General features: G+C 40.3%; 1 protein-coding gene across 3 annotated transcripts in view; it reads right to left on the bottom strand.

Moving 5' to 3' along the window:
* Positions 1 to 7,014: 7,014 nt before the first annotated feature.
* The window catches only part of EBF2 (EBF transcription factor 2), a 206,135-nt gene continuing 185,497 nt past the window's right edge, over positions 7,015 to 27,652 (bottom strand). The window contains exons 14-16 of one of the 3 annotated variants that reach the window (XM_042476112.1): positions 24,497 to 24,682; positions 19,503 to 19,670; positions 7,015 to 8,970 (exon numbers count right to left, since the gene is read on the bottom strand). In XM_042476112.1, the coding sequence (XP_042332046.1) occupies positions 8,927 to 8,970; positions 19,503 to 19,670; positions 24,497 to 24,682 (398 nt within the window). In that variant the 3' untranslated portion in view covers positions 7,015 to 8,926. Of the gene's footprint in view, positions 9,061 to 9,101; positions 10,526 to 19,502; positions 19,671 to 24,496; positions 24,683 to 27,652 lie in introns of those variants that run through there. The other 2 variants (XM_042476113.1, XM_042476114.1) reach the window with 2 other exon arrangements.

Here is a 27,652-nt window from a genome sequence, read left to right on the forward strand (position 1 = left end):
CACCGATAGTTGGTGGCACCCCCAGCCCCCCCCCCCCTGTTCTTTGTGTAACACATGTGTGCTATTTAACACATCTTTCAATCCACTGGTGAGCGGGGACAAACGAATAATCCTACCACGCATTGGGAGTGTGTATTCATTGCTTACAGTGGAAACTAGAGCTCAGGATCATGGCTGTTTAAACCATTTCAAGTGTTTAGTCCAGTTAAATAAACAATACCCAAAGGAGAATGAAATGGAGATGCAGAGGCAAAGAGGGCCTATGGAGGATATCTGACAAGATCTGAAATCCAAATAAACAGAATGAACTAAAAAAAAAAAGATCAGATTTTTTTTCTCTCTGCTCCTTTCTCTCTTTGTGCTGTTTATATCAGAAGGTTATTAAAAATCAGTTTAAAATGGTGATTAATAGACTCTTTAACTTCAGAGAGTCACAGTCTTTGATGTCAGCTGCTTAAGGATTCATTAGCTTTGCCATGGAGGCATACAAATAAACAGAGAGCTGGTTTTTCCCCTCCACTCCTTCTTCCTGTTGCTTACAAGCGAAAATGTTTTCAAAAGCTCAGAAGTCTTCTCACTGAGAGATAAGCACTATCTAGAGTTCAAAACTCAATGAACTTCAGAAAAATGAGATGCTTGTTTGGTATAATACAAAGCCTTGATTTTCTTAGGAAGGCCAAATATTTGTTTTTAAATACCCGTTTATTTGTTTTGGTATGGACCAAGCTTTCCCCTAAAAATGAGATTCAAGGCTGGTCTCAATCCATCTTATTGATACTGCCAACTCAATATATATATATATATATATATATATATATATATATATATATATTACTATTTGTGATTAATTTAACTACTGCAAACTGTAGACAAGCAGAGACCAATTCCTTTGTGGCAAATATGCTGCTCAAGATGCATGCGAAGATTTGTAGGATTCTGCCATCCATCTCTGTGACTGTATCTACACTACAGAATTAATGCAGTTTGACTCCACTTTCACTGCCATGGGTCAATGCTGTGGAATTCTAGGATATGTGAGATATTTGGCCTTCTTTGTCATACAGCTGTGGTGCCACAACAAAGTACAAATCTCAGGATTACATAGGACGGCATTGTGTCAGTTGTCAAACTGCATTAATTCTGCAGTGTGGCAGTCACTTGTGAATGCGCTCTGGGGTTTACTTTAATGGAGCTATCCAAGGTGCTGAACCTATTGGGGAGGGTACGATTTAGCACCTTCAATACCTCCTTTAAATATCGGACTAAAACCCAGCCTCGGTGGAGGTTGTCACCTCCGTCTGGTTCCAGTTTATGTTGCACTCCTACCCAAATCTTGGAAAAAACATTTTTTTGTTTTTATAGGTATTTTATATATATATATTTTTTTGAGTGGGAGGAACTGAAATGCTCGCATTTGTCTTTATTCATTTATTTCATTTATATAAAAGAAACAAAGCTCTTCTCTCAGTATTTGGACTCAAGGTGGCTTGCAGCTTGATTCAAAAACAAATGCCACTAAAAACGCAGTAGGTTATCTTAGTAAAACACAAACGGCACAAAACAATTGAATTAAAAGCAATTAAAAATACAAAACCTTCCTCAGCAGCCAGCCAATTGATGAAAGGTTGCTTGAATAATAATAATTCAAAAATGCCTGTTGGCAAAAGGATAACAGTATTTGCACTACCCTATTGATCAGTTGCGTGTGTCCTTTATTGGTCATTGTCATGCTTAGAGCATTCCCACTGAAAACAATTGAGCTTTGGTTAATCCTGGCAACCCTGAGATCCATCTATCATTGAGTTTTCTGGGGCTGAGAGTGTGTGACTTGTCCAAGGCCACCCAATGGGCTTCGTGGCCAAGCAGGGAATCAAATCACGATTTCCAGAGTCCTCGTCCTACGCTCAAACCACTACACCATGCTGACTCTCTATACTGACCCTACTGCCTATTTATACCTTTTATGGTCTGGAATTCAAAGATATAGCCATGTGAGTCTGTAGAATCAGTATGTAGAGAGATCTTGTAGCACCTTTGAGAGTAGCTGAATGAAAGAAGTTGGCAGCATGAGCTTTGGAAGACTTAAGTCCACTTCCTCAGAAGCATTTATTATCTTTATTATCTGGACGGAGCTTCCTGAGAAGCAAAGGATGTGTGGAGATTTGCCAATGGGTTGTGGAAAATGCTAGTTATCCAAAGGATTCAGTTTAGAATAGGATAGGATAGGATAGAAATTTATGCCTCTCCTGCAGGATCAAGGCAGCTTCCAGTTGATCCCCCTTTCCCCCTTTGCATGGTGAATTCCTGCTCAAGATAGCAGTATGTTTTGGTTTTCCTTCCGCTCCCTGGTCACAATGGAGGTTGTCCATTTCCTTTGGTGGGCTTCATGATTGGAAGGTATTGCTCCATGTCATGGGCCTTCTGTCCGCACCTTTCTTGAAGAGCCCCCCAGCTGCCAGCTTCATCTAGTCTGGTGGATAGCGCTAAAGAGACACCTCCCCATCCATCGCTTGCCGTGATTAGAGCCCCTCAGATCCTTTCCTTCGCAGCAGCCGCACATTGTCACTGAGTTAAATGTTTTAACTGTTCTGTCAATTCCCTTGCTGTTCCCCATAAGTGGCTGAAAGCGCGGCTACTGTTTCACCGCTGATTAATGTGGAATGTGCGCCTGACCAAAACAAACTCTTAAGAGCTGTGAGTGCGAAAGAGAGGAGAGGGAAGAGATGGTTCCTGCAGGTATTTTAGGTTTAAACTAAACAAACATCCAACGTGAGCATGAATGGGACTGACCCAAGCAGCATCAGGGCTGTGAAAAAGGAGACGGCTTGTATTTCTCTGTGTTAAGCCTTTCCCCTCTGCTTCAGTCTTAACTGAAGTGAGGTACCACCGAAATATAATCTGCCCTGTTCTCATCTGTGCCATTGACCACAGGACACTCTTTCCAGATCATGCCACCCATACTAGTGAATAATATGCAAAACAATGCACATTTTTTTATATGAAGCCACTTACATCTATTTGCATAAGTGAAAATGTGCTTCTTTCTCTTCTATTTGCAGCATCTTTCTCGACATCCATCACTTCCAACAAAAGCACTGTATCTTCCACTGATACATATGTAAGCATCTCTGGAAATTTTGAAGAGTGTGGATTCTTCCCTTCTGTCCCCAGATTCTGCTGAGACAAAATCATCTGGCATTGCAAGAATGCCACCCCATCATGGAAAATTGGGTACCAGTGGATTTAGTGGTGCATTTCAGTGGCATCCCTATTGACAATCTCTCCTCTCAGATTTTATGTTCTGGGGCACAACCTTCTTTTTGTACCAATGGCAGCTTTCCTTCCATAGTGACTAGTAGTGACTAGAAAAATACCTAAGGAATAGCTAATGTTGTTTTTTTGTCAGGTCAATTATTGTTGTTGCTGTTAATTGCCATCAAGGAGATTTCATTTTAATGCAAGCTGAGGGACTGAAGGCAATGTAGAAACCCAATGCAAGTACGTTATATTACAGTTTAAAAACTGTTAACAGAAAAGTTAAAACACAGTTAAACTAAATTTCTATTTTTTAAAAAATCAAGTTAAAAGCAGTTTAAACCAGCATTAAAAACAAGAAAAAACAGCATTAAAAGATACTTTTAAGCATAATAACTTAAAACTATACCTTCCATAAAAAAGCTTTACCTACGCATACAATAAAACCCAAAACTTTTCTTAAATAAAAAGATATTTATCTGCTGGTGGAAAGACTAACTGAATGTTTCAAGGAAGGGAATTTCCATAACTTGAGCACAGCCACCGAGAAGGCTTTGTCTCTCATGTTCATCCAATGTGCCTGAGATGGGACTGAGAGGAAGCCTTCTCCTGCACATCTTAGAGCATGGGCCGACTCATATAGGAAGATACGGTTTTCAAATAGTCTGGACCCAAACCATGTAGGGTTTTAAAAGTCACAGAAATTTTACCGGGAAATGGATTGGCAGTCAGTGGAGTTGTTTTAGCAACTTTGATTCAGGCTCGGTTGGCACGTTCATCCAGGATCAAATCCTACAACAGAGGTGTTCTTCCACTTGATGACTTGGCTTAAGTTGACTCTATGAAGGAGAGACTTCCACATCACCCTCTTCTTAGTGCTCAAGCCTTGCAAATTAAGGCTGCATCTTCTTGGATTGAGTGTAATGTGGCTTCTTTAACCGAGTCTAGAAATCTTTTCCCCTGAACTATGCCTGCATGAATTGTCTGAAAATGTAGATGTATGGAGTTTTAAACTTTAACTGCTATGGTTCCATCCTACAGAATCCTGGGATTTATAGTCTTGTGAGGCACCAGCCCTCTTTGGGAGAGGAAGCTAAAGACCCTGTAAAACTACAAATCCCAGGATTCCATAGAATCATAGAATCATAGAGTTGGAAGAGACCGCAAGGGCCATCCAGTCCAACCCCCTGCTATATAGGATGAAGCTATAATGTGGTGTTAAACTGCATTATTTCTATAGTGCAGGTGCACCCATAGTCAAAAGCTGAATTTTGGACCACTGTACACTGCTAACATAAACTACCAAATTATGCTAATAAATCAGCATTAGGAGCTTCTATAACCAAGCCTAGGAAACTTTCTCCTGGTCTATTCTTGAATGACATGCTTGAAACAGTAAGTACATATTTTTCTTATTGGATTGTGCACTGCCAGGATAGTTACTCCTGTTTAATAGCCAAACACTCACCTTTAGCTGACTATACTCTTTTTGTATAACTTACCAAAGTATTCTAATAAACCTATGTGTAGGTTAAAACTCAGACTGCTCAATGTAAACTATCCCTGATGCTTTTCTAAATATTGGGACTGGAGTCCTCAAGGGTTCCCCCTTGCTTCCTACAGGCTGGATCTACAATTATTTGACCATGGAAAACCCAAATTGGAATTCCTGCTGTGGAGTTTTATTTTCTGCGTCCTACCTCCTTCTTCAAGGCTTTATGAAGACCACAGAAAATGGCTGTATTTCCTTTCCCTGCATTAGTCGCAAAATGAGATTGCCCTCTTCTTGCCCAACTGCCAACAATCCCTTATTTCTTCACATTTCGAGCCAGCAGCTCTGTACTGTGAGCACAGGGAATACGCAAGGCAGGAATTATTCCTGCTAGCCAGATACAGAAAAGTAATTATCTCCTTGCATCTCAGCCTTAAAAAAAATGCAATGTTTTATTAACAAATTCCCTGGGAACCACATACCTTAGTCTTGGAGAAGGTTTATAAAGGTCAGTAGGATATCACAGCACAGAAGCATATTGTGCCAGGAAAGGAAAGAAAGATAGAGAGGGGGAAAAAGACTGAAGTGTTGGGTTGTTTCTATTAGGTTTCCTGTATTATCATTGTCAAAGTAATTCTAACAAGAGTTACTGGCTGGAGTTTTGGATCAGGAGTGAATTGGATTCCATCCAAGAAGCTAAGAATCAGTGAAGTATCACTAAATAATATGGGATGCTCCAAAGATGATGATGATGATGATGATGATGATGATGGAATTAAAGAGAAAACCAATGTTTGAATCAGCCCTTTATCATACCAAATCAATCAATGTAGACACAGGGATCATAGATGGTCAGCGCATATAGTCTGTAGTATTTAGTTTGCTCAAATCTATGGCATTATCCTATTCAGATGGTTTGCATGTTCGACATAACAAAGGAAAATGTGCTGTGACTGTTGATCCATGAGAACAAGTTAATTTGTATGATGCAGACAGGCGAGAGCTGCATGTATCCCAGTCATGATACTGAAAAGAAGATAATGGCTGTGAGTCCATATCATGGTTTAATTTTATGCATTGCTAAGTAGCAGAGGTGCACAGAATCCTCCCAGTGAATTGTAAAGATGCATATCGACACTAACAAGAGCTTCCCAATGCACACAGAACTCTGCCAACGCACACTGGCACTCCCTAGCTGGAGTCCCAATGTGCAACAGTCACTCTGCCAGCTCCACTACATAGTAATGTTATGGCAGCCCCTTTACTGAATATGAATGTTGCAAAACTACTCATTTCCATTTCCTGCAGATCTAAGTCCACTTGCATAGACGCAAGTCCCAAACTGAATTCCAACCAATGCTCAGAATCCCATTGGTGATAATGCATGCATGTAACCAGACCTTCTGCATGCAAAGTGTGTGTTTTTTTTTGGACAGAGCACAAGGATCTATTCTCTAGACTCTTAAACTTGAACTAAAATCTCCAATCCAGGGCCCACCACTGCTATTGTTGAATATTGGGGGAAAGGAATGGGAGGATGAGACCAAGAAAGAGGACTACCTTTCAACCCCACTGTAGTTCTCTAGACATTGCTCTCCTTGATCCTGCTCTTTTATGGCAACAGCATGGAACTATACAGCCTGAGCATTATGCTTTACCTACCTGATCAAGGATTTCAGCCAAGGTGCAAATCTGGTTTAATGAAGAAATCATGGATTAACTCTGTCTTTCTTATTGTTCCTTTTCTTTCTGTTGGTCATGAACTTCCACAAACAATCATCATGGGAAAACACTAACGTTTTTATTCCCCTGAAAAACACAGTTACCCTTACTGGGTACACAGAAGTTTGGGTTTCACCTTAAAATACGGGTACATATATAAATAGTATATTGTAAAAAGCCAGTAAGTGATCAATAGATTTTATAGCCATATTATCAACATACGGGACTCCAAAAGAGATGGTTACAATGACAGCAGCAGAAGGGGTGGTGGTTTACAACTTTAAAATAGCTCTTACCAGTGATCAGCATGTTGAAGGGGAAAGCATGGATCAGCATATTCATGACATTCCTCATGAATCTCTAGGGAGAAGTGCCCCAAACTAGGGCTCAGTGTAATTTTAGAAGCATACACATATGGATCTCTTGTGCAAATACTGTATGCTTTCTGGTTCCTTTCAATAGTGAGTTTCATGATGCATGTTGTCCTTTGCATGCACATGTTCTTCCATCCAAATGGATTGTTACAATCCAACCTTTTTTTTTTCCTTTTAAAGCTGAAGAGCATTGCATCAAACCCCTGAAAATGAATGTTTTGCCAGGGAGCCAAGTGCATACTGCAATTGTAATTGATACTTTTGTTTGTTTTCTTTATTGTTGCTCCTGCCAGGTATTTAAAAGGTGCAGGTTTCTTGCAAGGTTTATGTTCCACTGAATATCTGAAATGTCATAACTGTCAACGTTCAGTTATGAACATGAACCAAGTCACGATTAATTCTTTTTACAAATGCACCCCAAAGTAGGACACAGTGGCTGCCATGCTGTTAGTGGCATATGTATGCATAAGTTAACCCTATGCTTGCATATTTCTATTTTTGATCACTGCAGAGGTTGGTATTCCCTTTCTTCCCCTGCAGCAACCAAAGCTTGTCCCACTGTAGTCCCCCTCCTATGGCCATTGTGCCTAAAGGAGAGGAAGACGCATCACAGAAGCATCTGGCTGTGTCCCTGAAGCTTAGACTCCAAAGGGATACCTCAAGTCCTGAGACCTCTGGAGGACCTTGGTAAACATCAGTAGACAATGATATTAATTCATATCTGGATATAGGGTCATAGCCAGGCACTTCTCTGATTTTTGCCATTCTCTACCGGGTTAAAAATAGTTATGGATAGGGAGCTTTAGTGGCTTTATGGTAGGTCCTGGGGCTCAGTGTAGCATAGTTCCACAGTGTAGCATAGTTCCACATGTAGAATCACTATGCTACATTAAGCTACGCATGATTATGGCCAGTGAATGTTGACTCCCATCTAGGGTAGCATTTGGCAATTCACAAAGTTTATCTGTGATTGTCAGCGTTTGTCATCGAGCGTCAAAACTCTCTGCAGCATATGCAGACTTCAGCTTTACTGTATGAAATGCAACTGACCGGAGACTCCGTCTTTCCCCGTTTCCTCTTGCTCAAATTGCAACCTGAACAGTAATGACAGTTCCACAGGGAAAAACAGAAAACCTGATAAAGAAGCTCATACATGTCACATAGTTACCAATAGGATGTATGAAACTAGACAACTTACGTCAGTACCTGATACCTTTAAATTGAATCAAAAGATGAAAAAGTGTATAATAGTCATACATTAACTACTGTCCTATATTTATATATATGTATATATATATATATATATACCATTATGCGTATAAAAGCTTGTGGATGAGTCCTTCATGAACAATTTAAGACATTCTTGCACATGGTTCAATAAGGAGCAGGAGAGGAGTGAAGACAGATCTTAGCTTTCAGAGCGCGTCGCTGCATTTTTGCAAACTGTGTGTTGCTTTTGCTGTTCATTGTACAACAGGAGACAGGGAAAAAAAAGCCTCCTCCCAAAGTCTTCCATTTCTACTTCTACATACAATAACTTACAAGTTTATTTATTTAAATAATTGTAAAACATCTTACATTTTTTCACCCTTCATTTTAAAAGAGATTAAACTATGAGCAAATACACACATACATCCACGTCCCGCCATTCATCTCAGATTTATAAGAAAGTCTTCCGTGCTGGTACCCTGTTTTGTGATTTCATAAACTAAATTGGTATCTGAAAGGCTCCGTAGAAAATAGAAACTTCAACTTTTTTCCCCCTTACAAAGTAAAACAAAGAGTATCGAAAATATCAAGCTTGAACGGTCGGCCGATTTGTTCCTCCTTTGAGTATCTTAAAAATGTTAGGAAGCTTTTGTGTCCGTAAGAAAAACCTTGTACTCTGGATTCCTTCGATCCATACATCTGGATCATGACCAGTTCCTCCTTTTTGTGTCCTCCGGTGTTTGATGTAAGTACAGATGAAACCTGGAACGGATGAAGGAATCCTCCTAGCATGTCCGATCCATACAAAAGTTTTCCTCCTCCTTCTACACATGGCTTCCACCAACAGTGCAGCAAGTAGTGCTTTGTTGGGTTTTCATCCCTCCTTTCTAGTGCTCCATAACAATAAGTAGTTTTGTGCTGTAAAAAACAGAAAGAAAGAAAAGGAGGGGAAGAGGCTCCAGTAATTCCTCTTCTTTTACATTGGAGGGACAACAAGACCAGTCATCGCTGAAAATGAAAATGGATAACATTAACATTTCAGTGCCTTTTGAAACAGAAAGTACTAGATAGACATGTGGCAGATGATGCTGGATCTGGGTCTCATACACTGATAACCTAATCCATCCTCCACAACCTAGTGCTCTCCAGATTTGTAGGAAGGCAATTCCCCAAATCCTCCACCCAGCTATAGATGGACAGCAGTTCCTATCTCTTGCCCTAATCTCTTCCAGACCAGATTACTCTAATGTGCTTTGCTTGGGTTTTTCTTTGAAGACACCTCTGAAACGTCAGTTGGTCCAAAATTTGGCATCTGGGATGCTGACTGGAATAGGCAGATCAGAATATACAACTCTTGTTTTGTTGCATTTAATTGTTTATTAATAAATTAATATTTACACAGTTCTGCAGTACATACAATTATCATGTCAAACATAGAAACTTGATTCTAAAACAACACACTCCTCAATGCACATTCAGACCTAAATCCAATTGCTAGCCCCAATTTCTGTAGACCTGTGTGACCGGTGAAACTTATGTGCAGGTTGACTTCACAAGTTTTGATTTATTTCATGGATCTGTTCTACTTAGGACCAATAATTGTAGATGCCTTGTGTGAGCAGAGGTTTCTATCTTGATCCCTCTGTGGACTAAATCCAGAGGATGTCTTCTGTCGACAGAAAATTTTGCTCACAAAATGCATCTCTGCCCAAACATGGGGGATTACCCCATGCGCCAAAGCTCACTCTGTTCAATACAATCCCTTGAGTGTAACATTCAACCAGACTTGTCACATGTACTTATATCTGGATCCAATGCATCAAATACAACAAAACTAGTACAAAAAAGAGAAACTCTTAAAAATAGACCATATTGCCTCATTCACACAAGTCAGTTAAGGTGAATGTGGCTGGAACTGGCTCTGGTCAACAGGACAATTCATACTTGCATGTTCATTGCTTGGATGACTATAATGTCAAAGTGAGAATTTGCCCCTGTGAAGAGAATTTGAAGACTCTCATACCATCTAAAAAATTATGCATTTCAGGTGGTGACACTAAAGTCAACAACTGTTAATTCACCAATCGATGAGATACACAGGGATGTGTGCACATGTGAGAACCAGACCTAACATTGTTTTCCTCTCCATATTTTTGGAAACAGGGCTGCCGCTCTGAACATATTCTAGGAAAGCTAAAGCTATATCATCCAACCATCTCCTTCCCCATTGCCAAGATCCATCCGTGATATTTATTCACAAGTAAGTCCCATTCAGCAACACATCCAGTTGGCAGGTCCAGGCCATTTTATTGCTTCCTGTTGGTCATGGCTGGGGGATTAGTAATGAATAGCTTCTTAATTTCCCCTTCCATTGGTCCAAATGTCAGTTTCTGTTCCTGGGGATGGGGAGGGGGTTTTATTCTGGTGTCCTTGCATTTTTTTTCCTTTTTCTCGTTTTAATAATAAGATAGCACTGTAGAAAGAAAAATAATGAGATGAATTTAGTAATGAATGCCTCCATCATTCAGGAACAGGCAATTATGATATTGGCTCGAATTTAGTATGGGACTTACTTCTTTGTTAAGTGGACCTGCATGTGTGGGAAATAGAATTAAACAGTTCTGCAGCATTGATATTCACATAGGGATTGCCGTGCCATTATAATGGGCCCTAGGTATCCTCTGGGATTTGGTTGCAGGACCCCCCGTGAATAACAAAATTGTGGATGCTCAAGTCCCATTAAATACAATGGCATTAAATACAATGGCATACAGTGGTGTCCCTTATACAAAATGGCAATGCCAAGGTTTGCTTTTTGGAATCTATATATTTTTAAATTACCTGCAAACCGTGGTTGCTTGAATCCATGGATTAAAAAATCCATGGATACAGAGGGCTGACTATACTACATATGGGCATCCATTGCACACGGCTAGAGTGAGTGATGTGCTATGGTCTAATGAACAATGGGCACCAATGTGCTTTGGGCTGCTCCTCAAGAGTCACTGGAGCACAACAGGATTTCCCAATGCATATCAGAAGAGCCTAACGCACACTAGAAGTGCCCAGTGTGCATTAGAAGCGCCCAATGCACATTGGTGCATTCTCTCTGGTGCCCTGATTTGCATCTTTACAATTCAGTAATAGGGTTTAGTTGCACCTCTGCAACGTAGCTAAGGATTAATACAATTTCACAACATAGACTATGGTCTAGAATATCAGTCATGGTATGAAGACCTTTTTCATCACTATCCTCCAAACGATCAACAGGAAACAGTAAAATAGGCAGAAGAGCAGGCATGGAATTTGGTATAGAATCTCTGAAACTGACCATAATGGTTTGACCTTCCATATGGGCTATCCATTTAATGCAAATAACATAACCTAACCAAACATACAATTAAATACACAACTACAGATGAAGTCTGGATGAACAAAAAATGGTAGGTAGCTGGGAGGTAGCTGAGAAGCACCAATATACAAGTATACCTCATTTAAAAAGTAAACGTGTTCCTGGACAGTACATCTTTAATAGAAAAAATTGGTATCCAAGGCTGAAATAACATGAAAATAATGCACCACATAAAAGAAGAGCGCTTAAATTTGTTAATCTAAATTAACACTATGCATATGTGAAGGGAAATAAAAAGGTAAAGGTAATGGTAGTCCCTTGACATGAATATCTAGTCGTAACCATTACTAGAAATGTTTATTGATTAGCCCTTAGGCCATTTCGAAATAACACAAAGTAACACTAAAACAAATAAAATACACTATAAAATCATATAGAAGTTCTATAGCAATTAGAAAAGAGCTAAAAGTAACCATTATTAAGCTAAAGATCCAGTGTTGCCCGAAGAAGAATCTGGTGGTATTTTCCATTTCCCTCTGTTTCTATTTATATTCCCCCAAAAGAAGTGTCAACCGCTAGCCTTTTCACTTCAATTTCTTCATTTCGATGGCTTACGGTTTCTTCATGATTAGCTTCATTTTAATATGCCAGAATGCAATTTTGAGTCAAGGAAGAAAGTGCAACAGCAACAACTGACTATTATGAAAACAAAAATAATGACCACAAATGATCTACATAACTTGAAAGTAGCCAATGAAGACATTGTTCAAGATTCAAAAAGTTCAAGAGTTTCTGCACCTGGAGTCAGAAAGGAGACTGCAGCCAAGAAATCAGAAGACTAGGATTTGGAAGAGAGCTATGATGAAGGAACTAGACAAGATCCTGCAGTGTAAAGATTTATCATTGAATACTAAAGTTGGGATTGTCTGTGCCATTGTATTTCCCAAGGGGAAAAGAGGGGCTAGGCAGGCATAAAAAGATTTTTGGTCTTTTTCTTATGATAAAGTGACCTCCATTTCAAAATTTTCCTTTATCCCACAACCAATGGAAGGCCAAATGGGGTACCAACTCTTGCAAGGCCAAGGAGATGTGTATTCCATTGCAAGAGGGTTGCGGCATTAACACCTTGTTGCTAAAGCCATTCTATTGATGATAAAACACAGACAGAAATATTAACCGATTCCTCCAAAAGTCCAATCCTTTGCAAGGCCTGCCTCCTTAGTGTAAAAAGTGTGTGTGTGTATGTGTGATTTTAATGGCACTTTATAGCATACCTTTTGTTCTCGAAGGCTGCTTGCCGCTTCTTTGCTCTCTCCCCTTTGGGGCTGTGCTGTCAAAAGCCTATTTCCCAGTCCACACCACTTTTTATTGAATGTTTGTGAGTTTCAGATTAAGGTCTTACACCGCTCGCAAAGCTGTAATTATTTTTGCCTGTATTACTATATATTGAATCGATGTACCTTTTCAATAAAAGGTGGTTCAATGCAGGACAAGACATTCCACAATGAGTCGGGGAATATAGGAACGGCAGCGATTATTCCGCGGGGATTCGCTTCTCTCTCTCTTTTTTATTATTATTTTATTGGAGAGGAATGTAAGAAGAAATTAGAGATGTGCTACATTGTATTAACCTCAAAAGACAGCCATTATTCAATGAAATGCTTGATTAATCTTGTCAAAAATCATCCAGATGCTGGGATGACATGCACACCTTTGGCACGTATTGTTAATAACACCAACAAACGCCTTGCAAAGTAAGGAACTTTGGCTCCTTAACTATTTGCAAAGAAGAACCAGCCTTTGCAATGCAATGAATGTATCATCTGGATATAAGATGAAGGGAAGGAAGGAAGGAAGGAAGGAAGGAAGGAAGGAAGAAAGAAAGAAAGAAAGAAAGGTAAGTAAGGAATCCATTCTGGTAGACTTTTTATACTGTTTGATGAGTACATGGGAAAGAGTCACCAAGTTGTGAAACTCCCTTTCAGAGGAACTTTGAATGGCTCCATCCCTGACTATTATATTGACTTTTTTTCATTCTATATTGCTTATGTTAGTCAGGGAGTGATGGAGTTTGCATTCCAAAATCTGCACATTCCTGGAAGGTTGTCAGTGCATACTGCAAAATGGTTACAAGTGAAATGTTTACCAAAAAAAGAGGACATGAAAACACAGTTTTTTGTGGGGTTTTCGGACTATGTGACCATGTTCTAGAAGAGTTTTTCCTGACGTTTCGCCAGCATCTGTGGCTGGCATCTTCAGAGAAGAAGATGCTTCTGTGGCTTCTCTGGGATCTTCTCTGAAGATGCCAGCCACAGATGCTGGCGAAACGTCAGGAATAAACTCTTCTAGAACATGGTCACATAGCCCCCAAAACCCCACAAAAAACTATGGATACCAGCCATGAAAGCCTTCGACTCGACATAAAAACACTTTACTCAATGCAGGATCAGCACAATCCCATCAATGCATGCAGTTTGAAAAACATTAATTCAAAATGCCCTTTTAAAACGAAGGGCCAGATTTTGGCTTTTAGCTCCCGCACAATTGCTTTCGAACATATTCATTCTGACTTTTGTGTTGCATGCAGGGAATATCCATAACTGGTGAATGCCAACGTTTGGGTGTTCCTCTTGGCAAATCCAGATGGATTCTGTGAATGGCCTCAAACTAATAATGATTTTTTCTTATCAGTGATTACTCAACAATTAGATATCAGCCAGCATTCACTGATCCGTCTCTGCATTTTGGGGGGCATTCACACAATGTTTGTTGAGGATCGCTCCACTCAATGTTTTGGACATTTACTGCGATATTCTGAACCACTGTTGTAAATTATCACACTTCACGAGAAGTGAAGTCAGTAATGATTAAAGGAGAGATCTGGGCTTAGACTGTCTAGGAAAAAAAAGCCAGGCACAATTATTTAAGGAAGAAAGCGTTGCGGCATGTAACTACTATTCAACTCCCCCATTAGCTTCTTCTGAGAGAGCCTCTGAGGGATAGTCCAGTAACTTGTTGAAAAAGCCTCCTCGGTTTGGTAACAAGATACACTATTGCTCTGGGCATGTGCTGCTCAAGGTCTAGAGGCTCTCAAATTTCTCTCATTACTAACACCGTCACGTCTTTAATGTTTGTTTCCTCGTCACAAAGGCCTCACCTTTTGATTGAAACCACTGTAAACTATGGCCTTCAAGGGTGCCTCCAGAAGGGGAGAAAAGTTTCTGGAAGTTACAAGAGTCTCCCGTTCTGTTTCTGTTTTCATTGTACAGGTTGAATCTCCCTTGTCTGAAATGCTTGGGACCAGAAGTATTTGGGATTTCAGGGTCCCCCCCCCTGCAGATTTAGGAATATTTGTATATACATTATGAGATGTCTTGGAGAAGGGACCCAAGTCTAAACACTGAAATGCATTTATGTTCTGTATGCACTTAGCTTGAAGGTAACTTTATACATAATACTTTAAATACGTTTGTGCATGAAACAAAGTTTGTGTACATATAACCACCAGAAAGCAAACTGTGTTACTATCTCAGCCATCCATATGGACAATTTTGGAGTATTTGGGAATTTTGGATAATGAAGACTCAATCTGTACTTGTTTTTCATCATTCACATCCAGTCCCTTTCTTGAAATGTTCCAGATTTCCCTCCTTCTCCCTCTCTTATGTCCTTTCTCCTCTCACTGATCATATTCCACATCCAATCTCATGCAACGTTTTAGAAATGGATTTCCACTTATTATTATCATTATTATTCAGGCATTACAGTCCAAGTGCTAAAGTTATTTTACAATATTCTACTAGTTAACCATTAGGATGGTTGTGTGTTAAGTGCTTTCCCTCGCTTCGTCTCTGGTGAATCTCTGTACTGGAAACAATAGCTGGATTTTGTGGCACTGGCCATCTTTATTCATTCTCAGAGTGTAAAAACACATAAGGCAAGCACATTGCTCAATTGTTTAATTTGGTTTTGCATTTTATGCACTGTGTTAAAAGCTTATTTTTTTAAATTCCACAATATTGCATGTGGTTCAATTTGTGGTTCCAAAATTAGAAGTTAGATTTCTTCATCATCTAATGTGATGTTATTTTTTTAGGGGGTGTGGACATTTCCTATGAGTGTTGGACATGGAAAAGATTTGGAACCACTGGCCTAAGACATTCATTCATCCGCTGTGCCACCCACTGAAGGCAATCTGGATCTGGGAGTGTAATTGTTTTTAATATTACTCAAAAGACCTCACTTCTAAACTTACCATACACAATGAAGAAGAAGTAAGGTGTGATTGTGGGGTGTTTTATTCTGCTTTGCTTTAGTTAAATCAACATTGGGAAGGAGGGAGGAAGGGAGGGAGTAAGGAAGGAAGGAAGGAAGGAATTAACTTTATTTTGGGGGGCAGTACAGTAATGTTGTTGGTTTCTGGTTTTAATACTGTGTTGCTGAAAATACTAATTCTGCAGTTGCTGCTGAAGACAAGCAAGAATATGGATAGGATAAGGCAGGGTGGATTGGGCTGGATTCAATTGGATTGGATTGGCTTGGAGCCATTGGCAGATCATTGAATCCTGTCCAGAATCCTAATACTGCAATATGGTAGCGACTACATAACAGTAACTGAAAGACCCCCCACCACCACCTTTTTCCAAGTTATGTTGCTCTAACAAAGAAAGCTTAAGGATATATTAGCATGAAAAACTATCAACTGAGTTCTGTTACTGGGGAGAAAAATTCCTGGGCTGAATATGTGCTCAGTGGCACCTTCCTCCTTCATTCGAAGTCCCCCTGAGCCATTATTTTGCACCTGGCTCTGCCTGACGGACCTTGGGCTTCTCATAAAAAACAAAGTAGATCTCGTAAGCCTGGCATCTGCGTGTGTGTTAAGTGGGGTGAGTGCGAGAATGAGAAAGAGAGCGAGAGAGACCAGGAGAGGGAGACTCAATAAACAGAAGCAGAAACAGAATGGAGCTTGACATGGGATTTCTCCAAAACATACCTCAAGACTCTGCCAATTTCACAAGGCATCCAACCCAAGTCAGGAAAGGGCCTCTTGTCAGTTCCAGCTCCCCATGACTCACTGCAGAGGTGAAACTGACATGGGGCTTCTCCACATTGTGCCTGGAGGCTTTGCATCAGTTTTCACCTCCTGCTGGTATTCTACAAGATAGGAACACTCAGCCTCAAGTTTTATTTTATTCTTTAACTGGGAAGTATGGTGCCTCTGCTCTCCAGATGAGAATTTTCCTGGCTGCGCGGCTGCCAAGTAACTGCTGATAAGGGCAGACGTCCTTTCCCCCATACCTACCAACATTTCACAGATGGAAACTAAGTCACATGTGGCCAAGCAACATCAGAGTGTGGTCAAGATGGCAAAAGTTATTAATGAGGGAGAAAAGAAATGCTAGGAGAGACTGTAGCAGTTTGTTTTTGCCGGAGCCTACAGGGAAGGGCACATTCCCTGCTCTCCTCTTCCCCACTGAGTTAACAGAGTGCTAACTACAGCAATTGTTTGCAGCAACTGAAATAAACCAAAGACAAATGGGGAAAGTGGGAGAAGGAGACAGCAACTTGGACATTTCAAAAGGAGTTGAGAAAGTGGGATGGCAGAGGATTAATTGGGATTATCTCTGCCAAATTGGGACACTTAGGGGTATGTCTTCCTCTTTTTCATTGCCATGCAGTGATGGCAGCAGGGAATCCAACTACGTCTAAGTGAAAATCACTGCAACCAAACCAGCAGTTGCCAGTTATCTCGAAAGGTGAGGAAAGTCCTATCCCTTTCTCACTGGATGAAATGGGATATAGCCTTGATAGAAAAACAATTTGAGTTTGTTCATTTACAAAGGGGAAAATTGTACTATTGTTCACAGGCAAAGGTGTTCTGCAAAACTGGTGTAGCCACTGAGAAGGCCCTGCTCCTCTTCATTTTTAACCCTAGATGTTCATTTACAAGAAAGGCAACTATATTGTTGTTTTTCGTTTAAAGCCTTTTATATAAAAAAAACGCAGCTATATAAATTCTTAGTAGAACATTTATTCTTTAAGCAATTCTCACAGTTATGTTACAATCTTAACAGTGATAAGCCAACCATTCCCTTTGCCCACAACCAATAATTAAACAAACCCTATCTCTTGCAAAGTTTCAGTTACCCTTTTCGGGTAAGTGAGCATGTCCAGGTCTCACTAAGGTGTTCATCGGGTCTCCTTCAGTACCCTTCAAGTTTTCTCCCTTGTTTTTGGTACTTCTGAGTGCCCTTAATGCTATTGATAGGGAGCTGGTGCCATTTTGGTGATAGAAGCAACAGTGTTCACAGCCTGAACATTGGAAACAGAGGCAATAATTTCCCAATTCTGATGTACTGAACAAGCCAAAGGCAAAGGTGGGCAGCCATTCCTTTGAGCTGCTCCAGCAGTTTCCAATTTGCTGCCTTACATCTGTGATGAGATGATTAGACACCAGGGTACTCATCACTTCACAGTGCCTCACGTCACATTACATCTGCCCTACACTGTTTTTAAGCAGCCTTGACATCAGATACAACAGAAATGTGGGCCTTTTTCTGATCGGGACACCTGCTATCAATTTGGGGGAGCAGACAAGAAGGGTGTTTTTAGACCCACAGCTTTCCCCCTGCCTACCATGTCTGGCCGCAGAACAGGAATACGTAGCAGATGGCATGCAGGGAGCAGAAAACAAGAACACATGGCACAAGGCGGGTTATCTGAGGGTATCTGCATGTCTTTCCCAACACCATTCTGGAAGCCAAAAATCATGTGGGTTTCCTCCCTTGTGGAGACTTAATGAGAACCATCAAGCAAGCTGGAATAACAGTTCAGCACTCTGCAAGCATTCAAATACCATGTTCTTTATCAGGAATCCATGCTAAATGGATAGAGGCAACATGCAAGGTGTAAGAACAGAAGAAAAGTCTTTCTTCTTCATTGAGTCCAGAACCTGCATGCCATAGCGGCCAGTTACATGTCTTGCAAAAGCTTTGATGGCAATTGCCTTTTCTCAGCAACTGGCGTTATTCAGTAGCACATTGCCACTGAAGAAGTAGACTTTCTATTGCTAAAAAAATATTAATATATCTTCCATTCTAGTATTTGGCTAACTCCAGAAGGTTGGCAATGTCGTTCATTTCACTTGCCCTAGCAAATGTTCAGATCACCTCTACTTCAAGTGTTAAGCTGCCATTTCCAACCTTGCAACCACAATATGAGGTCTTCCCTATTCCTGTCTCAGTCCAGAGATCATGCGGAAGCCTGGGATTTGCTTTAGTTCTCGTTTTTCCCTGGGTGCCTGATGGGTCAAGGATCCCAGAAACAAAACAAGCTTCTTCTCCCACAGTCCAGGTCAGAGTTGGAAGGGGCCAAAAGAACTGTTTTTCCAAACATGAAATTGCCCCTGATCTTACACTGTCATTTAGAGTTAAAGCTGAGGACACAATTCCATTACTTGGAAGAGATGTATAGTCATAGTAACCATAAAAGCTTTGGTTGTCCTAAAGGCATTGATCCATTTGCACATTCTTATGAGTGCCCTTCCTTCTAAAGTCCAGTGAAAAGACAATCATATCCATTATTCTATCTAGATCTGAAAAAATCAGAAAAGGGCTTTGGAATATTTCTGGAGGGTGCAGGTCCCAGCCTTAGCCACCCCCAAACACTTTGCATTACAACAGGCATAACAGTATATTATTACTGGGAAATGCTACCCTCCACCATTACCTTTTAAAAGCAGCCCTACTGTGAAGATTACAGCTAAGCTCATGGAGAACAAGGAAACCTGGAGTGTGGCAGATGATGTTGTCATCTTGCTGATAAAAAGATGGTGCTGCTTCAACCCTGCAATCCATGCTTCCACTACATCAGTGATTCTCACACTTCCCTTTTAGGATCTTATAACATTTCTCCGTGAAAATTTCATGAAGCAAACACTTGCCACTTAAGAATTTGTTGTACATTAAAATCCTGCAAACTGTTTACCAAATGCAATTTTCCATAGTGCTGCCGTATCTGTTTATGAATCAAAGCATGCTCTGTAGTACATAGCAGTTCCCAATGCTTGCGCTAGAGCAATAAAAAGACTGTTTCTTACCTCTAAACCCATTTCCATTGCCGGTGGAGCAGGCTGGGGAAGGAGACCCTTGGGGTCGGATGACGGGGGCAAAGGCACTCTTTTGTTTGACAGCAGGAAAGACAGAAGAGGAGAATGGAAGGATGGAGGAAGCGCTGGATGAACCAACGGTTGGACTTGAAGACATCACTGAGGAAAAGGTTAAAACAGAAACATCCAGTAAGAAAGCCAATCTCTCTCTCTATCTCGCCTTCATCCCACTAACTATGGTGTCCCCTTCTGCATAGCCTAAAACGAAGACAACAGATTTACATAAGGTTAAATATGCTAATCTGTAAATAGAGGAGTGAAATTAGAAAGAAGCCCACCATGCATCTGATGAAGTAGGCTGCAAACTTTCACAAACATTGATACCAAGTTTTAAAAAATTGGGATATCCAGACAGAGTAAAAATTGCTGTTGGCTTCTGTATTGTTGTTGTAGTTCTAGGGTTGTTTTAAATAAACAGAAGATGTTTCTGTTGTTCCAGACCAGTGTTGCAGCACCAGCAGCAACATTTTATTCCCACCCAGAGGCTAGTTTAAAAATAAAATCCAGGATATATTGCTGCAATGCCACCTCCCCTGCATCCTGAACTTGCATGTTTCAATACCTATCATTCATACTGGGGGTATTTGTCCAATCCTCTGCCTTACTGGATGGATGGAGGAAGCAGAGATAGTCCATTAAAGATGTTTTAGAATATGTTTCCTTTAAAAAAAGAATGCATGCCCGTAATGCCTCACAGCACCTAGAGCTAATAATGAGCAAAAGCACTGAAGAGATCTGAATATTCAGAGGCCAAATTGTCTGGAGAGTCAGAGCAAGAGCAAGAGCAAGTACATTTCTATATTGCTTATCTGTGAACTAGCACTCCTTAAGCAGTTTACAATATGTAATTCAATTGCCCCCAACAAGCTGAGTGCTCATTTTACCAACCTACGAAAAGATGGAAGGCTGAGTGGACCTTGGAGCCCTCCTCTAGGATCGAACTTACAACATTGTGTTACAGTACCAACATTTAACCACTGTGATATTATGAGACCTAAATGTTGATTGGCCAAATTATTTACCAAGTATCTTTCATCCTCTCTCCCCTTCCTCCTGGCTTCTACATGGACTGTAGGGTCTCCAAATGGATACAAAAACAGCATCAAGGGGCTTTAACTAGTAATCGGTGAAGCTTTCTGTCATAAGAGCTCGCGATTCTTTGCAGTAGTCTGGAAGAGCCCAGTTAGTTGGTACGCTGCTGTTGTTTTTCATACTACAGATCTCTTGTATAACCTCCACCTCTGAATCATGGCAGGGCAGGCAAGCTGGAGGTCCATATTTTAGGGGAACCTCCTCTACCTTGGTGCCGTGCCAATATGTTGGACTCCAAAGCCCTCCATCCTTATGCCATACGGCTGTGGATAAAGCTGATAACTTTAATCAAACTCACCTAGAGGACACTGTTTTAGAAAGTGTATTTTTGTTATTAAAATAAAGTTCTTAGAAGTTGTACCAATTGATTCAAACGAAAAGCAAGGATGCCTAAGATTCCATTTTGGGGCTAAAACACTCATTTTGCTTGCACCAATCTGTAGCACACTTACACAGCCGCAGCTGGATTTTACTCTGCATCTACTCTTCTCAGAAACCGAACATTTCCTTTAAAAGAAAAACTTTTAAAGGGTCTGTCAGCATCTCATTGTAAACCCTTATTGTCAGGGGTTTATAACTCAGCTGTAAAAATTTCTCTCTTTTCCCTGGAGCTGAAACTTGGCACAAATAACTCAGCCAGGAAGTAGAGTTTGTAAGGTTCTTTTTTTCCTTTCAAAAATATATATACCAAACATCTGTTTGGCCATTTTTAAACTCTCCATGCAACAGCAATAGACGTTTCGGATTACGTTCTTGGAGGACGACTCTTTCAAACAGGGCCCTGTATTATTAAAAAAACAAAAAATTCAAGATGTTCTCATTGTGTAATGTGGGCTGGAGAGAGTTTAGGAAAACAATTAAGTATTGTCGTGGTTGGGCAATGACTGCATGTGAACTTGGAAGATTCACATTTCATTCCAGCATTGCTACAGACAGTCCTAAGTATGTGGGTGCATTTTCTCTCATGGTGGGCAAGCAAGAAATATCCTCAACTCTAGCTGTTCTCATGCATTTGCAAAGCCTCAGGTATCCCCTGTTTGCAACACACTGTTGAAGACAGTGCTAACAAAGAAAGCAGTTGTTTCAAGATTTAAACACGAAAGATTTATAATGTCCTGGATGGATGAAACAGACAATTGCAAAACTTAAATCTGGCTAATATTTCAGATTACAGTCATTATTAGAAACAGGGCTTTCAAGCCCATTTCCATGGACTTTCCCCTTCCTCCCAGGTTTGTTCCATGCCTGTTCCATGAATTTTTATGTGCATTTTTCATTGATTAAAGAAAGCATATTTGTGTGCATTTTGAAAATGCAACACATTGATTTTTATGCATTTTTCAAATGTGTGCATGTTGTCAAACACATTTTTTTCTTTCTGTCACACAATGTAATTTAAACCCAGAACTGTACAGATTTCCAATTTCCGACTGAATCCAGTTCCAAGTGGGGAGATTGCATAGATCTGATTTTCTTTTCTTCTCTTCTCTTTTCTTTTCTTTTCTTTTCTTTAAAAAACCCCCAGAGGAGCAGATTTCTCATAAATCCCTAATTATTGAATTTGAGCATGAATCCAAGCGGCTGTGCAAGATGGAAATTCCATTTCTAGTGGATGAAAACTGAAAGTAGTTCATTTAATCAAGTGCGCGACCTAGTTTTCACCCTCTAAATAACTAAAGTAGGGATTGGGAACATGAGACACTTCCAGATGAATGGCTCCTAGAGCTCTCAATCGAAAGACATTGTACAGCGATTCTATTCTGTCTTTTCTTCCTTTACACTTTTTGTTTTGTTAAGTCTGAAGAAACGGCAGAGAAACACAGGAGGATTACAAGTGGACATTGCCTTGAGTCCGACACATGGGGAAAAAAGAGGTGTATAAATAAGGTAATCAATGAATTGATAGATTGATGATGCTGCGGGAAGACAATAATATCTCAAGTACTCCAGCATTATGTGAACTCAGCAATTGCATAACAAAGACTGGTCTTTCAGGCTGGATTCAATAAAGAAAAAAAGAAAGTCTCATCTTTGTTTATTGATTACTGGGAAAATAAGAAAGATTATAGTGCAAAATTATAACAATGAAGCTAACTATTACTTCTGTTTTAAAGATTAGCTCACTGCTTGGAATAGGGTTTTTAATGGGGTGGGTGGACTGCAACTCCCAGAATCTGGGGAAAACATGGGCGGGAGACTGGAAAAGGTACAGTTCTTAAGTCCAAAAACCTTTTCCAAGGTCTGGTTTAGTTTATAGTCTCCAGAATATTTTGTCAACAGAAGGGGGAAATTAGAAGGGAAATTAATTAGTTTTCTTGTCTTCTTATTTGTTTGTGTGGACACAGTCCACCAACACAGCCATGGCCAAGGATCTGGAGTGCGGTGTGGTGAGCAATAATGTGTCTAACTCCTTTTTGATCCTCTCCAACTTCAGAGTGCCCTCTTGTGGTCAGCATCCCATGTAAATGAGTTATCTTCCTACTATGGACTTAACCTGAAGTGGTTACAGTAGTGGCAGGTAGTAACAACATATGATGGGATGACCAATGTTATGCTTCGTATACTAGCAGCACTTTCCCAGCCATCCAGTACTCATCAGATCAGAAAGCTGGTTAAGAAAGGCCCTGGGGAGGGAGCAAGTGTGGGATCAGGTAGGCTCCTAGGGTCGCCTGAGGATGTTGAACGCTGACATTGGATCTGGGTTGAAACATAGCTACTGTGCCATGCTCAGAACTTATAGTTACAATAAGTTACCAGTAATCAATTCTTTTCCTAGTAAGGGAGGCATAGTTGTGTCACTTGACAGTTGTAATTAAGAAAGGTACAATTTTTAAGTATTCAGATTACAAGAAAAGAGATTTCACCTGTACATTTGGAACATTTACCATAAGAGCTGTTTGGCACTGGGACAGACTACCTTGGAGGATGGTGGACTATCCTTTAGAGGTCTTTAAATGGAGATTGGATGGGCTTCTTTCAAGGGTGCTTTAGTTGTGTATTCCTGCATGGAGGGGAGTTGGATAAGATGGTCCTTGTGGTCCTTTCCAGCTCTAAGATTCTATGATTTTCCCATTTGTGGTGTAACTGTAACTTTAATAGTTCTTTCTTTTAGTCACAGTGTTGTGGCCTCACTAAGTAGTGGAGGAGAACTACTTGGTTCAAGTGCTGGTTCATACTGAACTTTGTGCTGCTAGATCCTCCTCTGTGGTGGGTGCAGAGGCATTACTTAGCTACTTAGGGCCAATCTGCACTGTAGAAATAATGCAGTTTGACACCACTTTAACTGTAATGGCTCAGTGCTACGGAATCCTGAGATTTGTAGCTTGTTGTAGCAGAAGAACTCTCTGACACAGACAGCTAAATATCTCACAGAACTACAAATCCTAAAATCCCATCGCATTGAGCAATGGTAGTTAAAGTAGTACCAATCTGGATTATTCCTGCAGTGCAGGTGCAGCCCTGGTTCCTTACTTTTAACTTACTTTTGAAAAATAGGAAAATATTTTTAAAAATCATACCAGCACTTAAGTAGTTTGCAGGAACTACCTTGGAACAGAAACTGTAATTCACAGCTTGTTAAAAAGCAACTTTCCCCAGCATTGGTTAGACTTGTGGCAGACAAACTCAGCCTGAAGTTAGAAGCAGGCAGGTTTCCTTTGCAGGCTCTTTCTGCAGCTGCCTGGCACATCATTTCTGATTGCAATATTGAGAAGCCTTCCGGTATGTCACCCCAGAAGGGGACAAGCATTTTCTGGCAGATTGCCTCTTGGCTTAAATCAAACCAAAGGTCATCTTGGAAGAAGGGGAGAGAAAGGGGAAGGCAGAGTACTCACAGCCATACGGCGATCCTGTGGGAGAACCATTAATGAATCCAGGCGAGCCAGGCACGCCCAGGTTAGACATCGGGACGTTGCTGTAGCCGTTCATGCTGTTACTGGAGGTGCTGTAATTAGACTGCTGAGGGGTTGAGCTGGAAGAGTAACCTCGGGGAGAGATGCTGCTTGTGTTGCGGATGTAACCTGCAAGAAATAAACATTCAGTGAGCGCCTGTGGCAGAGGACAACAGGATCTCTCTCCGTCATGCAATCTTCGCTTATCTGGATCTGTCTGGTTCTACAATGTTTCCCCTTTTTTTAAAAAAGTGACAATGCATCCCCTTCCATTTCTGCATCCGGTTGACATCCTGTTTGTAAGCTATGATGGCATCTATTGGTCTTGGGCCATTGCAACTCACTTTTTTCTGGTCACTGCTTTCCAGCTACACAACTGAGAGTGATAGAGTCTCCTTCTTTGGAGGGTTTTAAACAGAGGCTAGATGGCCATCTATTGATTATGAGTTCCTGCATGACAAGGGGTTAGATTTGATGTTCCTTGGGATCTCATCCAACTCTGTGATTCTATGATTTTAACTGTTTCTAGAATAACACAGTCAATGGTAAAATTGGGCCCCCAAACAAATTCTATCCAGACACATCCCTTTGGCTGAGAATCAAATCAAATCCCTGTCGGTGAACATACTGTACTTTTGTGAGCTATTTAGTCCTATCAGAACATCAGAGAGTTCTGACGCCACAACAAACTACATATCCAGTGTAGATGCAGCCGTAGTTCAATGCTCAAACCACTGCACCCTGCTGGGTCTCACAATTTTTTTTTTGGTCCTCTTCAAAGAAAAGATTACTCCTTATGGTTGCTATAGAATCAACTTGTCAGAAAAGCATGTTTCTCTCTGCAATGTTCCCAAGGGGAACTTGAATCTTCAGGGGCATCAACTGTAGGAGCAGTGACCTATCTCCTTGGGACCCTCAGCCACAAAGTCTTGGCTCAGACAGAGTGCTAGACGAAGGGTTGCCTGCAAATGCAAGACCACTGCCTAAGATCCTTTTCAGGTTCTCACCCCTGAAGAATGTTTCACTGGCTGATGCAAACACGCCTTTGTTTGACAACATGTGTACATTTGGCGGATCACATCTGATTATTGAAAGAATGTGGCAGGGTGTTTCAAGATCTGGAAGAAATTAGCACACAAGTGTTTCTAATGTTTATAACATTAACATGGGATTTAGCTGCAAATTGTGGTCAAGGCTGTACCTTCTCAATTATTTCAACAGAGCTATAGAGAGTAATTCTCCATTCCGCACCAAAAGAAAGAGAGAGGGGAAAAGTTGTGTAAGTGGAAAAGGAAGAAATGTCTTTGCATGACACATATTTGTGGAGTTCATGATCCTGAGTTATAGTGCTGGCTTAGGTGAGAGAGATCAAAAACGCTTGGAAGGAAAGGTGAAAGTCGTTTCTGTGGGTGATTGCCTCCCAGAGTGAACAAACATCGCTTTTTTCTTGCCCTTTGGTTTGCCATTTTTAAAAAAAAAAAAAGAAGAAGATATTAAGTCCTGCAAAACTTGTAAGGAATGTTTGCAATTTTGTTGATTAGTCTTTTTTCTTTGCACTGATGTTCTGCATTGGCTGCTTGGCTACATATGCATAGCTAAGCAATGGCTCCTGGCACAATCTGCCAAGGTTTCCACCAATGCCAGTAGCTACATTAGGCAAAGGAGGTCTGTTCAGCTTTTGATCAGGGTTCAAGAAGGGTGCCATTTCCAGCATCCTTCAGCCAGCAAGCAAGGCTGCAGCAAGGAATTGTGAGATGGGTAGACCGCAGGGGCATTTATGTAGCTTTACACTTTAAATTACATCTTAATAATAATGCATGGTCTGACAGATGCCGGAGAAGTTGCAAGGGAAAAGGCCCTCCAGTTATGGAATTAGATCCTTTCCTAAATGAATCAAATGATAAAGTAAGGTAACATAATAATAATAATAATAATAATAAAATTTTATTTATATCCTGCCTCTCCCTACAGGTCAAGGTGGGTTACAATAACACAAAAGTAACAAAAAATGTAATGCGTATAATTATACATACAATAATACGTATAAGAAGAATTAACCTCCCATGTCCAGCTGAACAGAGGAGAAATATCAAAGGTTCTTTTAAGGAACTCTGGTTTCCATTTATCAAGTATACTATGGATCCTCTCTCTGCACCAAGTCCATCATAATGTCTTTTAAAATGGTGGGATAACAGACTATGAACTTTGATTTTGCTATGTACATAGTGACTGATCACAGAATTATATTGTAAAGAGGGATGTTTATTTAAGGAAGCTTTTTGATCTTCATGTGTTGCAGCAGATAAAGCCTTTAATGAGGGTGCAGTATTTTTATTTTATTCTATTTATTAGATGTGAAAACTGTTCTTTGCTCTCAAGTATCTGGCTAGCCATTGACCAGCCATTAATATGCACAAGCACATGCATGGTTAGAAAAAGAAATATTGCATTCGAGTTATATTTTCCATTGCAGAGAAATTAATGGAATTCTTGCCTAATAACTGAATAAAATGCAATTTGCAATCATATTGAGATAAAATCCCTACAGGTTTGGGATAATTCAGGAAGACCTGTTTCTGACATGCCAGAACAAGGCTCTAACCAGTGTCCTTTGCATTTCCCTTTTGTGGGTCTTTTTTATCAGTTGATGCCACAGTCCAACAGTCTGAAATCTGAGCCTCATCTCCAGCAAAATTCAACCAGGAAAAGGTCTTCTCCCGCTATGTTTTTGGGAGACGCAATGGGCTTTTTGTCGATGGAGATATTCACAAATCTTTTTGCCTTAGTGCTGACACATCTGTTGTCATTAACCTTTGTAATTATTCCCTGGGAATAAATTCTGTGCATTTTCCTCCTTGACTTGCAAGTAAAAGAGATTCACAAAATTCATCATGTAACAGGATGCTGCTCTTCCTTTACATATTTTATGCATTGCCTTTGCTCATTCTTTTTTTATATACCTTGGGACCTCTCTTATTTGACATGATCAAATTAGCAAAATTATCTGACTTATTTGATTGCAGGTTGCCAGCATTGAATGCCCTGTTCAGTCCGTTGTAAACTTTTGCAAATAGAGTTGAAAGATCAATGCAACCCAGT

The sequence above is a fragment of the Sceloporus undulatus genome, chromosome 6, assembly GCF_019175285.1.
Source record: "Sceloporus undulatus isolate JIND9_A2432 ecotype Alabama chromosome 6, SceUnd_v1.1, whole genome shotgun sequence".
Classification (NCBI taxonomy): Eukaryota; Metazoa; Chordata; class Lepidosauria; order Squamata; family Phrynosomatidae; genus Sceloporus; species Sceloporus undulatus.